General features: G+C 47.3%; 2 protein-coding genes across 5 annotated transcripts in view; both read left to right on the top strand.

Annotated features, from left to right (window-relative positions):
• The window catches only part of rgs12b (regulator of G protein signaling 12b), a 32,734-nt gene extending 25,289 nt beyond the window's left edge, over nt 1–7,445 (top strand). For 3 of the 4 annotated variants that reach the window (XM_068321129.1, XM_068321130.1, XM_068321131.1), the window contains exons 7-19: nt 1,255–1,424; nt 1,539–1,631; nt 1,797–1,940; nt 2,262–2,444; nt 2,719–2,869; nt 2,970–3,064; nt 3,242–3,448; nt 3,534–3,607; nt 3,730–3,856; nt 3,953–4,049; nt 4,141–4,184; nt 4,920–5,091; nt 5,461–7,445. In XM_068321129.1, coding sequence (XP_068177230.1) covers nt 1,255–1,424; nt 1,539–1,631; nt 1,797–1,940; nt 2,262–2,444; nt 2,719–2,869; nt 2,970–3,064; nt 3,242–3,448; nt 3,534–3,607; nt 3,730–3,856; nt 3,953–4,049; nt 4,141–4,184; nt 4,920–5,091; nt 5,461–6,059 — 2,156 coding nt within the window. In that variant the 3' untranslated portion in view covers nt 6,060–7,445. The remainder of the gene's footprint in view (nt 1–1,254; nt 1,425–1,538; nt 1,632–1,796; nt 1,941–2,261; nt 2,445–2,718; nt 2,870–2,969; nt 3,065–3,241; nt 3,449–3,533; nt 3,608–3,729; nt 3,857–3,952; nt 4,050–4,140; nt 4,185–4,919; nt 5,092–5,460) is intronic. The other variant, XM_068321133.1, reaches the window with a different exon arrangement.
• A 4,873-nt stretch (nt 7,446–12,318) lies between these two features.
• Nucleotides 12,319–12,665, top strand: part of dok7b (docking protein 7b) — a 14,393-nt gene continuing 14,046 nt past the window's right edge. The window contains exons 1-2 of the mRNA XM_068322676.1: nt 12,319–12,375; nt 12,494–12,539. Of these exons, the coding sequence (XP_068178777.1) occupies nt 12,322–12,375; nt 12,494–12,539 (100 nt within the window). The 5' untranslated portion in view covers nt 12,319–12,321. The remainder of the gene's footprint in view (nt 12,376–12,493; nt 12,540–12,665) is intronic.

The raw sequence follows: 12,665 nt of genomic DNA, 5'->3' as shown, positions 1-12,665 counted from the left end.
TAATCTTGAGTCCATCAGGCCGCAAGCTCTCTCACTTTGGTTATTCTTAGCTTCCTGACTAAATACCAGGAACATAAAATTGTTCAGGTCCAGTTTTGGGCCAAACAATCCGTTTATGTAGTCTGACTCTGACAGAGATTCATCATCCTTGCATGAAACATCTTATCTGGGATGTTTGATTAGTGTTTTAAGAATAAATCCTAACACAAACGGGTAGTTCAAATCTGTCAGTGTTGAAAGGAATGTCTGTGCTGCTTGGAAATCAAAGCAGCAGGAGGTTGTGAAAGAAAAATATAACTGCTGTCTTCTTCATCAAATTCAGGTAGTCCTCAACTTACAAACAATGGATCCCTAGAAGTTGAATTGGTCGTAAGTCATTATTCATTAAATTTCAGTATATAATTGACTTTTGATGTCACTTAGAAACCATTACTATTCTAAATACTAAAGTACTACAGTGTTTACCAGAATTCAATTACAGGACATTAAAACAACACATAATAAAATAAAATACAGGTACAGGTTGTTTCGAGTTAAGTCATTCTCGATTATACGTCATTTCATTCAACTTGTCATCAGTTGTCATCAGAGAGATGGTCACCACTACCTCTTTCTTCACTACCTTTGCTTTATCATCCATGATGAACAGTAAAGTATCCAAGGTACGAAGCCTGATGCTCTGAAATGCTAACAGAGACAACAACAACAAGCAACTACCTCATCGAGACAGACAGTTGTTATAATCCTCAAAATCCAAGTGTCAGGGGAGGAGCTTTTGGAACCAGTCGGACGCCAGTTCTTGATGAACAGCAGAATCAGTCATTAGTTCAAGTCCCCCACAACCGATCAGTGGCCGCTCTTTGACGTCTTCTCTCATGTCAGCATGAGAGAAGAAGCAAGGACCATCTCGCTCTTGAAAGTCGAGTTTGGAGAGGGAGGTGTTCAGTCTCTGGAGTTCAAGCGCTGGTCTTGGTTGGAGTTAGGAAGTGGAAACCTAGATGGCATCTGTGGTTCTGCTGGATTCAAAGATGGGTTGAAGAACGGCGTCGATGTAGTCATCTGTCGTGCTGGAGAAACAGTTGTCGCAGTAGTAGTCTGGTGGGGGTTGGGCAGGAAGTGGAGGTCCAGGACATCTCGTCCTGACCCCCAACTCGGATTCAGACCTGAAACAGAAGATTCTTTAGGAGATTCCTGAAGAACCTCGGTCTTATCGACTTCACTATTTGATGTGTGTGTGTGTGTGTGTGTGAACAGAACTGAACAGCGTGGAGCTGCAGGGCTGCAGCAGCGACAACAGTCTGAACAGTAATGCCAGTCTGCCCAGCGTTCAGAGCCACAGACGCCACACCGAGAGGAGGGTGGCCAGCTGGGCTGTCTGCTTCGAGAGGCTGCTGCAGGACCCGGTGGGGGTCCGATACTTCTCGGTACTGCAAGGGGATGAGCGCAACGGCCGCCGACACGTGCATCTTACAAATAACGGCCTCTTTCCTGCCTCCTGCATGATTTTTCCAACATTTGTATTTTTTGTTGTGCTGCAGGAGTTCCTGAAGAAGGAGTTCAGTGAAGAGAATATTCTGTTCTGGCAGGCGTGTGAGTTCTTCAGCCACGTCCCGGAGAACGACAAGAAGCAGGTAGCAGACATGAGCTCACGTCTGATTACACTTACATCCACTTAAAGTCACGCAAAGTTGGACGTCTGGAGAAACTCTTTTCCTTCCTCATCTTCTCCGTCTATTTCTTCTTCATTCTCCATCCTCTATCCTGACTCCTCTTCCTGCCCCACCCGCCTCCCCCAGCTCTCCCAGCGAGCCAGGGAGATCTACAACAGCTTCCTGTCCAGTAAAGCCACCACGCCGGTCAACATCGACAGTCAAGCTCAGCTCGCCGACGACATACTCAATGCCCCCCGACCCGACATGTTCAAGGAGCAGCAACTGCAGGTGACACACACACACACACACACACACACGCTTGTGTGTGTGTGTGTGTGTGCCCTCTATGCCCTCAATAATTTCCTTCTATTTTCTGCCTCACTGCAGCAATATCCAAATATAGCGAACAGGATTTTTATGTGATCTCTGGAGCACATCATTACACCCTGAGGGCCGACTTGTTTGATTTTCATAACCTTATGGTGTTAAAGAGCCGTTACAATCAAAGACACCACTAAAATCAGAATATTTTCACGCAGTAATCACGAGGATGGGCGATGTGGTTTCAGCGTTTCTAATCTCTCCCCTCCTTCCTGCTCACACTTTCAGATCTTCAATCTGATGAAGTTCGACAGCTACACGCGGTTCCTGAAGTCTCTGCTGTACCAGGAGTGTATGCTGGCCGAGGTGGAGGGGAGGCCCCTGCCCGACCCCTACCACATTCCCAGCAGCCCCACCTCCAAGCACAGCACCACCGGCTCGGACCGCTCCAACCTCTCCACTCCCAAGAAGGTAGCGTTACACAACGCCGCCCTAAACTCTTCCAGCTGGCACTCGGAGTTGAACAATCTTATTGTCAGGACACACGCAAAGGTTGGGAAATCGATTTTTCAAGTCGAGTAATAATATTGGAAGTGACTGCCCCCCCCCATGACCCAGATAAGGAGAAAAAATGAATGGATGTTGCTCCTAGTTTGAATCCAAGATGGTGTTTCAGTTAACATTTAACGCGATGCTGGTAAGGGTTTCTTTGTTCACGTGTGCGTCCTCGTCCTGTGTTTTCCAGGAGGACAAGAAAAGCAAGTCGGGCAGATCTTTAAACGAGGACAGTCGGGATGATTTGGGAGACCGGAGGAAAGGCATGTTCTTCTCCTGGTCCCGCAACAGGAGCTTCGGGAAAGGGCCGAAGAAACGAGAGCTGACCGACTTCAACTACAGTCAGTCGTTTGGAGCACTCCTACTTCTACTGAAACCTTCTGGAATTAGATTTTTGCTTTTGTCCCCTCCGTTTACCCTTGCGGGTGTGTCCTTCTGCAGATTTCTCCGGCAGTAACGGTCGGCGTGAATCTCAGGGTTCGCTGTCTTCAGGGGCCAGCCTGGAGCTGGGGACGTCGGGGTCCGGGAAGACTGAGGTGACCCTGGATGAGACGCCTGATAATTAGTCCAGACGTTTGACTTGTAGACTTATCGTTCCCGATCTTCACACTCTGCCTGTGTTTTCCGCTCCTCTTCCTCTGTTTCTTTCATTTCCTTTATTTTTTCAAACTCTACCCCCCCTCCCCACCTGCCCCTTTGTGTTCTTTCTTCAGACTGATGTTTCCAGAGGTCCAGTGTCATCGGAGCGTGGAGGAGGTGGCGCCCCCTTGAGGCAGTGTAACATCAGCTTGCCGGACGGCTCGTGTTGCTCGGTGCCGCTGAGGCCCGGCGTCTCCATCAGGGACCTGCTGCTGGGCCTCTGTGAGAAGCTCTGCATCAACCTGGCAGCCATAGACCTCTTCCTGGTGGGAGGAGAGAAGGTACAACACAAGTGGATAATAAAGTTAAATAAAGTTTTATTCAAGGTCACGTGAGACAGCTGAAGGACGATTGTCTCTCTCTCAGCCTCTTGTTTTAGACCAGGACTGCATGACGCTGTGCTCCCGGGACCTCCGGCTAGAAAAGCGCACTCTGTTCCGGTAAGACCCCCCCCACCTCCCCCCAACCCCCCACACTGTCAAGTAAAGCTCACGATTTCAGTCAATCTGCTCTGATATGGTTCTAAACCCATTTTGGGTCGGGGGGGTTCTTTCTTTTCCAGACTCGACTTGGTTCCTATTAATCGATCCGTTGGGCTCAAAGCAAAGCCCACCAAGCCGGTCACGGAGGTCCTCAGGCCTGTGGTGGCCAAATACGGCCTGCATCTTTCTGACTTAGTGGCACGTATTGTAAGTCCTCCCCTCCCCCAAACAGAAATCCACATTGTGTGTGATGTGTGATGACTCCAGACTGGTATCGTGTGTGTGTGTTTGTGTGGGATGCAGAGCGGGGAGCTGGAACCATTAGATCTGGGCCTTCCGATATCCAACCTGGATGGACTGAGGGTGGTTCTGGATGTAGCTGAACCCACTCCTGGAAAAGGTAAGTGACCCTTGACCCCCAACAAACCCTCTGGATGAAGAACCATCATTGTCATTTCTGCGCCTGTGCCTCACTTTGCTTCATTCCCCAGACAAAAAGGTGGTGGTTCCCTCAACGAGCAGAAATCCGTCGACAGTAAGATCAACTCCAACTTTTTAAATTCCTACTTTTCTTTTTTTTTTTTTTTTGCTCTGGAATGATCCGTAACCCACCGAATGTCTCCACTTCCTGTTTGATGATGTCACGCTACTAAGTGTCTCTCTCACTTGTCTGGAATCTCCCATGTCTGTTTGTAAAGTGTTCCAATGTGCATAAATGAATGGTGTGTGTGTCTCTGGCAGTGTGTGTTCTGCCCGCCGGCCGAATGTCTCCACTGCTCTCTCTGGTTTGCTGGTTCTGTTTTCTTCATATAACAAACCTGACCGGACCCGAGCGTCTTCTGGGTCACAAGACTTCACAAGCCCCCTCCCACCAACCCCCCCAAACGCCCCTGCATCTGGAAAGGTCTCAGCAGGTGGTGGGAGTTACCCCTTTTTTCCAGCTTTAGATGAGTTTCGAGGGGATGGAACCAATTTGAGAAGCGTCCGAAACGCCGTTTCTTTTTTCTGTGGTTGATCAGAGAAGAATCTGGACTAGCTTTGATTAGCGGTAGCACGTTGCTATCTCTGTGGTGGTGGTTTTACACAGCATTGCTTTTTAAAACTCGATAATCAGTTACGCAAAACTATCACAGTCAGTATTGTCGTAATTATCATCTTGTCATCCAGTTTGACTTTTGTGCCCCCCCCCCCCCCCATCCCGTCAAATCCTTCCCATCGGTACCAACACCGGGGCTCTAACGCCCTGCTCCGCTCTCCTTGTGGCCCCCAGGGGGAGGACAGGTCATCATGGAAAACCTTTTCAACCCACCCTCATGGGGAAAACGGCAAGGCTGGGTCCATTCCTGACACCAGCCTCCAGCCCCCACCCAACCACTCTGTCTCTGTCCATAAGGCTCCGGAGAAAAGAAAGCAGAAAAAGATTAATATAGACGAAGCTGAAGGTAACAACTGAACGCCTCTGTCTCTGTTGCTATGACCACGCTAACCAACCTGCCTGCAGTGTTGCACAAGCAGCACCAATGCTTTCAGAGCTAGCTAGCCACATGTAGCCAGTCACCCTGCTCACACTGTATATAGCCTGGACCTGTCTAACACATTAATGAAGCCTCTGTCGCATGTTTCCTGATCCAAAGTGAATATTTGACTGGTTTTAGGCTGTCGTTTTGGATGAATATTCATTTCAGCCTGTGTGTGTGTCTGTGTCTGTGTGTGCACATGTTGCTTATATGTTTGTATACACCTGTATTTGTTTGCCGTGTGTGTGTGTGTGTGTGTGTGTGTGTGTGTGTGTGTGTGTCCGCGCCCTGCAGAATTCTTTGACCTCATATCCAAAGCTCAGAGCAACCGAGCAGACGACCAGCGAGGCCTGCTAAACAAAAGCGACCTGCAGCTCCCGGACTTTCTGCGCCTGTCGCCAGTGGCAACCGTCCAAGCCGTGTCCCCTCCCTACGACCGTGAGCCCGGTTGCTCCACCCCGTGTTCTCATTACCCCAACAATGGCAGCTTCCCCAGCAGTGGTCACCGGGGCAATAACAGCAAAGACAGGGGAGGAGGCAGCAGCCACTTACTCAACGCGAGCCATCAGTCCCAGAGCTTGGACTCTGCGCTGGGGAGTCACGGTGGTGGGGGGAGGAGACCCAGACCCCCTCCTCTGTTTCCTGGCTCTGTCTCTCCCATCCACCCCCTCCAGGGGTCCCAGCACTGTCTCCCCCAGGAGTCTGTCAGGGGGAAATCAGTCCAGATGCTGGAGGAGGACGCCCTATCCGACCTGACTCTAGTGGGGGAGGGGGACATTAACAGCCCCAGTCTCAACTACGTCACCCCCTCGCCCCTTCAGTGCAAACGCCACTCCCGACCCCAACAGGAAGGGCAGGACGGTCGGCCCAGCTCAGGTACTTCCCCCGTGTGAACTCTCCAACCTTTCCCCACCCTCCTCTTCCTCTTCCTTCAACCGACTACAAGCGGGACCGGAGTGTCTCCCCCCCCTGCGGGGAGTCAGTCTGAAATCCCTCACCTGTCACTCGGTGTGGGCGGGGCTTCAACGGTCCCGTATGCATCCAGATCTCCTCGCATAGCGAATGGGTTGGATGCATCGGGCTCACGACACGACCCACAATCCCCCTGTTTGACGTGCGTCTGTGTGAACTTCTGAGTGGACTTGCAGTGGATTTCTTTCTGGAAGACGTGAACTTTAGAGCGACGATGAGGAACCAGTGCCAACCCCCCCCCCACTCCTGCACCCATCCCCATTCCCCTGTACAGAATCTAACAATGCACTTTAGCCAGTTACAAACACGTTTTTAATGCTCTTTATTCTCCCTGTATTTGTGTTTTTTTGGTTTGTTTTTTACTTTAACCTTACTTAATGTTTGTTTCTTGCTACCGGTGGTTGATCTGTGAACAATTAGCCAACACTTTATCTGTTTCAAATCTGCGTCGGGTCGCTCTTGACATCAAAATATAAAAGCTCTTAAAACACCGACGAATCCAAAACCTCAGACGGATTTCTCTTCTAGATCCGCAGCAGCATCTTTTTTCATTCTTCCCACGGCGGCGTTCCTTCTGGGTTTTAGCTGGAAAAATAAATCCTGACAAGTCAAACAGTTTCACTTTTGAATGATCTTTATGTTAATCCTGTGCATCGCTTTCTTCATCTATTACTCAGAAGTACTCATTTGTATATAGTCAACTTATTGCTGTAGTCGCTGCTTCTTCAGTTGTATCGCAGTAGAAACCGGCTCTCCTCTGTTGACTGTCTGTAAATAGATCAAATAAATGGTTTAAAGATGGAACGCTCTGTTGAGCCTTGTGTGAGTGCTCCCTTTTTTCTCCTTTTTCTTTAGCTTTCTTTTCTATGACAGACCGGATTACAGTTGAAATCACTATTTGAGTATTCCCATTTTTTTCCCACTCCTCCAGAAATAAGAAAAAGAATCCTAAAATAGTCGTCGGTCCTGTTTGTGACCTCTGACCAACTTCTCTCTCTGTCTCTGCTGCTTCTCTACGTATCTCACTTGATATTCATCTCCTCTCTCTGCTGCCTCTCCTGGATACGTGTGTGTGTGTGTGTGTGTGTATGTGTGTCTCTGCCAGTAGGACAGGGCTTTTGGGGCATTTGTTTTGGGGTACAAAGGCTTGTGGGGGTACTGAACTATTAGCTATGCATGGTTTCTCCTCCGCTCAATGCCTTGTTAGGTAATCTTTGTCACTGGCTGTTTGGTAGCCCACAAAACACACACACACACACACACACACACACACACACTTTTGGATTTACGTGAAGAATTTGTTGTTATTTCCTGTGCATTTCTTTGATTACTATAATTAAACAAAGCATAGTGGTATGGGAATAGAGACGTGTCATTGTTCCTGTTTCTTCTCTCTCATTCACACAGAAACACAAAGCACTTCCTGTCTGGCTGTGATGTGTGGGTCTGTGGGATTATTTAAGTTTCAGGGCAATACATCAGAACAAATAAAGAAGGGGGGGTGCACCCTTCAGGACAGTGGGTGTCAAAGCGCTGCTCAGATTCCTCCGGGTGTGAACGGTGTCCTCCTGATGCAGGGCTCAGGGACGTCGCTCATCGGTGCGTAATTGCATGGGAACTTCGCCGTAAAGCTAGATGTGAATGCAGCTCTGGCCCTCTGAGTGTAGTCTGGCCTGGACCACTGGCCCTGAGTGGAGGCCAAAAAATAATCATTAGTCCATCAGCACGACTGAGTTTCTGGTTTCCAATGGCTCCATCTGCTGGCGAGAGAAGGAACTGAGCTGGAAGGAAAGGAAGGCGATTAGCGTTTAATGCCATTAATTCTACTTCCGCTTGAAATATTTGTTCTAAACTGTATTTGAGTTTTATAACAAAAATGTTTAAGAAGTTATCCTGTCGGCTTACAGCCGCAAAAAACAACAACAAAACACTCGTTGACTTTGACTTCATAGATGCTGAGAGAGAGTGTCTCTCCAGCTAGGAGCCAGTAGATGGCAGTAGTTCACATGAAGACAGGGACAGTATCACACACACACACACACACACACACACACACACACACACACACACACACACACACACACACACACACACACACACACACACACACACACACACACACACACACACACACACACACACACACACACACACACACCACTTGCCAAGTAACAGCATGGGCATATCTGTCACATCCACTGACTGTCTTGCTGCCAATCAGCCGTATATGGGTGTGTGTGTGTGTGTGTGTGTGTGTGTGTGTGTGTGTGTGTGTCAGAGTGTGATTTTTAATATTATATAATTAAATAGTCCTGACTTTCACAAACATCTAAACACACAGACGGATGAAGATCGCCCAGCTTTAGTTCACCTGTCTTCCTGTTTTCTTCTTTTATTCCTGAATCACAGATTTTTACACATAAATGCTAAATACTTTGCTCTTGTTTTGCCTATATTTTCCGAGCGTTTCCTGCATGCAGGTTTTTGTTTGTGGTGATGGTGAATGCTTGGCTGTCTCTTTCCTCTCCTCCCTGCGTCTCTCAAAGCAGCCTCCTCTTCCTCAGGTAAAGACAGAGACAGATGGAGAGGGAGGGAAAGAGAAGCCAGAGACTCCAGAGTGCCCAGCAGCAGGACAGCGTCCTCCCTCCCCGTCCCTTCCTCTCGCTCTCCTCCCCCTCCTCCGCCTCGGCCTCCTCTTCGCTCGCGTCGCAGATCCAAGTCGCCTTTGTCTCGTGCAAACCGCTCCACCCCGAAACGAGCGTTAGATGTGGACAAGATTGGGGCCGCGTTCGACACGGAGGACGGCAGACAGACCCGCAGAGGGGCCAGAGACCGCCGGGACCCCCAGGCTTCAGAGCTGGACAGGAAATGGGAGGGCGTGGCTTTGGAGCTGCGTTGCCGTGGCAGCAGGATGAGGTCAGCTGTGTACCAGACTTCGGGCTTGCCCTCGATGGTCAAGGCCAGGAGAAAGCTGGAGCCGAGCGACAGCAAAGGGCAGATTGACAGGGGTAAATTGAAAGCCACGTTTGTGTGAGGAGCCCGGTGTTTATCTGGTGACTCAGATCGTCTGACCTCCTTGACCCCGCCCGCCCTGATCGTCTCTGCAGCGGAACAAACATCCTCTAGGTTTCAGGTTAAGATGAAGAGTCCCATGTCAACAAGTCTGCTGCTGCTCCTGGAACCTTCATAGAGCGCCACCGAGGTTAATCAAAGTCTGAATCCCATAACTCACAATTATTGTTAGTGATGGGGGCGTCGCCTTGAGAACCCCCCATGTACATATCCTCATTAAAATGACTACAACCCCGGCCTGTTTTGTATTTGTGTTATCTCACACCAGATGTTCCTGTTTAAAAATGAACAACACAAACACAACATGATTCATGTACGTTTTTGCTGATTCTGAATTTTCTCTTCAGAGAAGTTGTTTACAGCTGATTGGATCGTTTCATGCCCGTAACAGATGATGGGATCACGATTGAGTTTGAAGGAGAAAATGTGGAACAGCTCAGCAACAACGGCTCTCAAAACGCTACTGCAAGGAGTTTGGAGATTCCATCATCCGTGTAACGCTTGATTCCGTGAAGCATCTTTTTAACACACAGGCGGGATGTTGAGCAGAACACAATCTGTACCGAGGTTAGTCTTCAGTGATCTCCATCATCAGGGAAGAGAATCGTTTCCTGCAATTGTCTTTTTGACATTAATCAGTCAGTCAAAGGGCAATCAAGCGATTTAGTGTTGCTCTTTGAAAAGGTTGTGGGATATGAGGCCCAGGCCTCTTCGGTCCAAAGTACAACCTTTAACACTTGGTGTACCCGGATTTGGCTACTACTAGAACTACCATAGGCAGTCATTTTGATTGCTTGGACATTGTTTGTATATAATTTGGATTATCATTAAAATATCCAAGAATAAATTGGTGGAATAGGTAAAAAAAAAACCATCAGGATAGTGAATTAAAACTATGACGGTTGAATTTTATCATTTATGTAATTGACACAACATAACTTCTGTGCAATTACACATCCGAACTCAAACTCAAATAAAAACAAATTTATCTCAGTGGAAAAAAAAACCAACCCAATTGTATCCTTCAAAATAGATCGGTGTCATCATGAGACCATAACAAAGAAAAATATTAACTATTATGAACATTCAATAATGCTGTGATGGCTTCCAGCCAGCTGGAGACACTGCTGCCAACTTGTTTTGCTTATGGCTCACAAACATTGATATTTTTCCCATTCAACACAGGTAACTTGTGTTGAGGGGGAGAAATATCACCACTGATAACTTCTTTACTTTTCTTGAACTTACCAAGGCACTAAAGGCCCAGAAAACCAGCCTGGTTGGTCCAGTAAATAAGAGTAGACAAGAGCTTCCTCCATCTGTAGAGGAGCAAAGGGCCCTGCACACTAAAGAGGTGCTGAAATGTGACAGTACAACCCTAGCAGTCTATCAATGCTAACCAAGGAAAACTGTCTCCATTCTAATCACAATCCACACAGCTGCCAACATCACAAGTGGCCATGAGGCTAAACTGGAGACTGTTACGTACAGTAACACAGAACCAAGGTTGGAGTAGATGTGCTTGATCAAATGGGGAGGAAATATTCTGTGTAAGCTCCTACGTGATGATGGCCATTGGTGGTGGTTCATAATATTCTTGATCTGGCTTCCATAAATGCTTCGATCCAGTTCAAGAAATGCACCAATAAGATGATGTCACAGAGGAACCTCATAATGCGACTTGCAAAGGAACTTTGCTCAGGACACATGAAAGCAAAAGCCTGACAAATGATGGTGCAAGAGCCCCATTTGGAGCAGCAGAAGATGTAGAGGAGAAGGCAGTGTTAAGTAAAGAAGGGATAGGATAGCAAAGGATAATTGTGTCAAATGTCATAAAGTAGTGGGAGCTGCACAAGTAAGGTGCAGGTTACCTGTGTTGACTGTGAGTGATTCTGAGCCATAAGCAAACCATCTCGCCGTTGTAGCATCAGTGTCTCCAGCTGGCTGGCAGCCACCACAGCCTTATTGAATGTTCGTAATAGTTAATAATTCTCATTGTTAAGGTCTAATGATGACACTAATATATTTTGAAGCAGGATACATTTGTTGTTTTTTTCCACAGAAATACATTTGTTGTTTTTTTATTTCAAAGTTCGATTTTGGATGTATAATTGCAGAGAACCTATGTTGTGTCAATTAAATAAATAAAAAAAACTCAATCATTATAGTATTAATTTAGTGTCCTAATGTGTTTTTACCTATTCCATCAATTTATTATTTAATATTTTTAATGATAATCCAAATTATATCCGAATAATGTCCGAGCAGTCAAAACGACTGCCTATGGTAGTCAGATCTCTTTTGTGTTTTGAAATTTTAATGATCAAACAATGTTAAAATAAATTATACACACATTTCCAAAATGCTGGATCCTGTTTTTCCAGTTTTGTTATAACCTTCTTCCCTGCTAATTTTTTTAAAAACTCGAATTATTAATGAACACTTTGCTCCTCTGATGACACCTTAGACATCATGCATAGTGATTTCACAAAGAAATAGACAAAACTAAAGAGTTAAAATCTCTTCAAGTTAAATTCATTAACCTTTTAGCGCATTCGCTTTATGGCTGATTCTTGTGCACTGATTCCCTCCAGCATCACGTAGAAGTAGTTTAATTACACCAGACAACAAACACTCCAGTAAAGAAGGCTGATGGGAGCGCAGCCGCCGTCACGTTCATTCTGTGGGGATATCACTTCGCCCTGAAGTTATTCTTTCGGATTTGGAGCTTATTGCGCATTGAAGATCGGTTAATTGGAGTCATTCTGCAGTCATCCCTCACAGATTAAACGGGCTTTCCACCGGCTGGACCGAGGCCCGTCTGACCGTCGGTGATGGGAACACCAATCCCCGGTAACACCCGGCCTCAGGCGCGCCTTATGCGCCTTTAATCAAATTATCTCCATCGTAAACAAGGAGCGCAGGACGCAGGATGTCAACAGGTGTCCAACCCCCCCCCGAGCTGGTCGACTTGTGCAGAGGACTGGGTGCCTTGGCTGGGACGGCTCTTTTGAAATTTGACCCCCCACCCCCTCTCTCTAACCCTTACCCCCCCCCCCTCTCCATTACGCACACGTGTGCGCACACAGCTGCTCGGAACCATGACAGAAGATGACGGATACAGTTGTCGTGGAGGGACACGTCAAGTGTAGAGATGGAAAAAAGGTTTATTCGTCCACGTTTCTCTTCTTTTCTCAGCTTTAAAATGTGTTTCCACGCCCCAGGATCAAATCCACCAACATTCTGTGTAATTTGTTGATTGTCTGTGAACTTTTCTCCACAGTGGAAGTCTCGGTGGGTCGTTCTTCGGAAGCCCTCTCCGGTCGCAGGTATGTGGCAGACCGTTTTCATTTATTACCCTCGGCTCCACTTCGCCCCTCCAGTTTTTACTTTGCGCGCAATCTGTTATTCTGGTGAGCCCAAAACAGGAAACGCGCACAGAAGATAAGAAACCC

Source organism: Antennarius striatus, chromosome 8 (assembly GCF_040054535.1).
Source record: "Antennarius striatus isolate MH-2024 chromosome 8, ASM4005453v1, whole genome shotgun sequence".
Lineage (NCBI taxonomy): Eukaryota > Metazoa > Chordata > Actinopteri > Lophiiformes > Antennariidae > Antennarius > Antennarius striatus.
The sequence above is the reverse complement of the archived record's forward strand: the minus strand, read 5'-3'. Positions and strand labels throughout refer to the sequence as shown.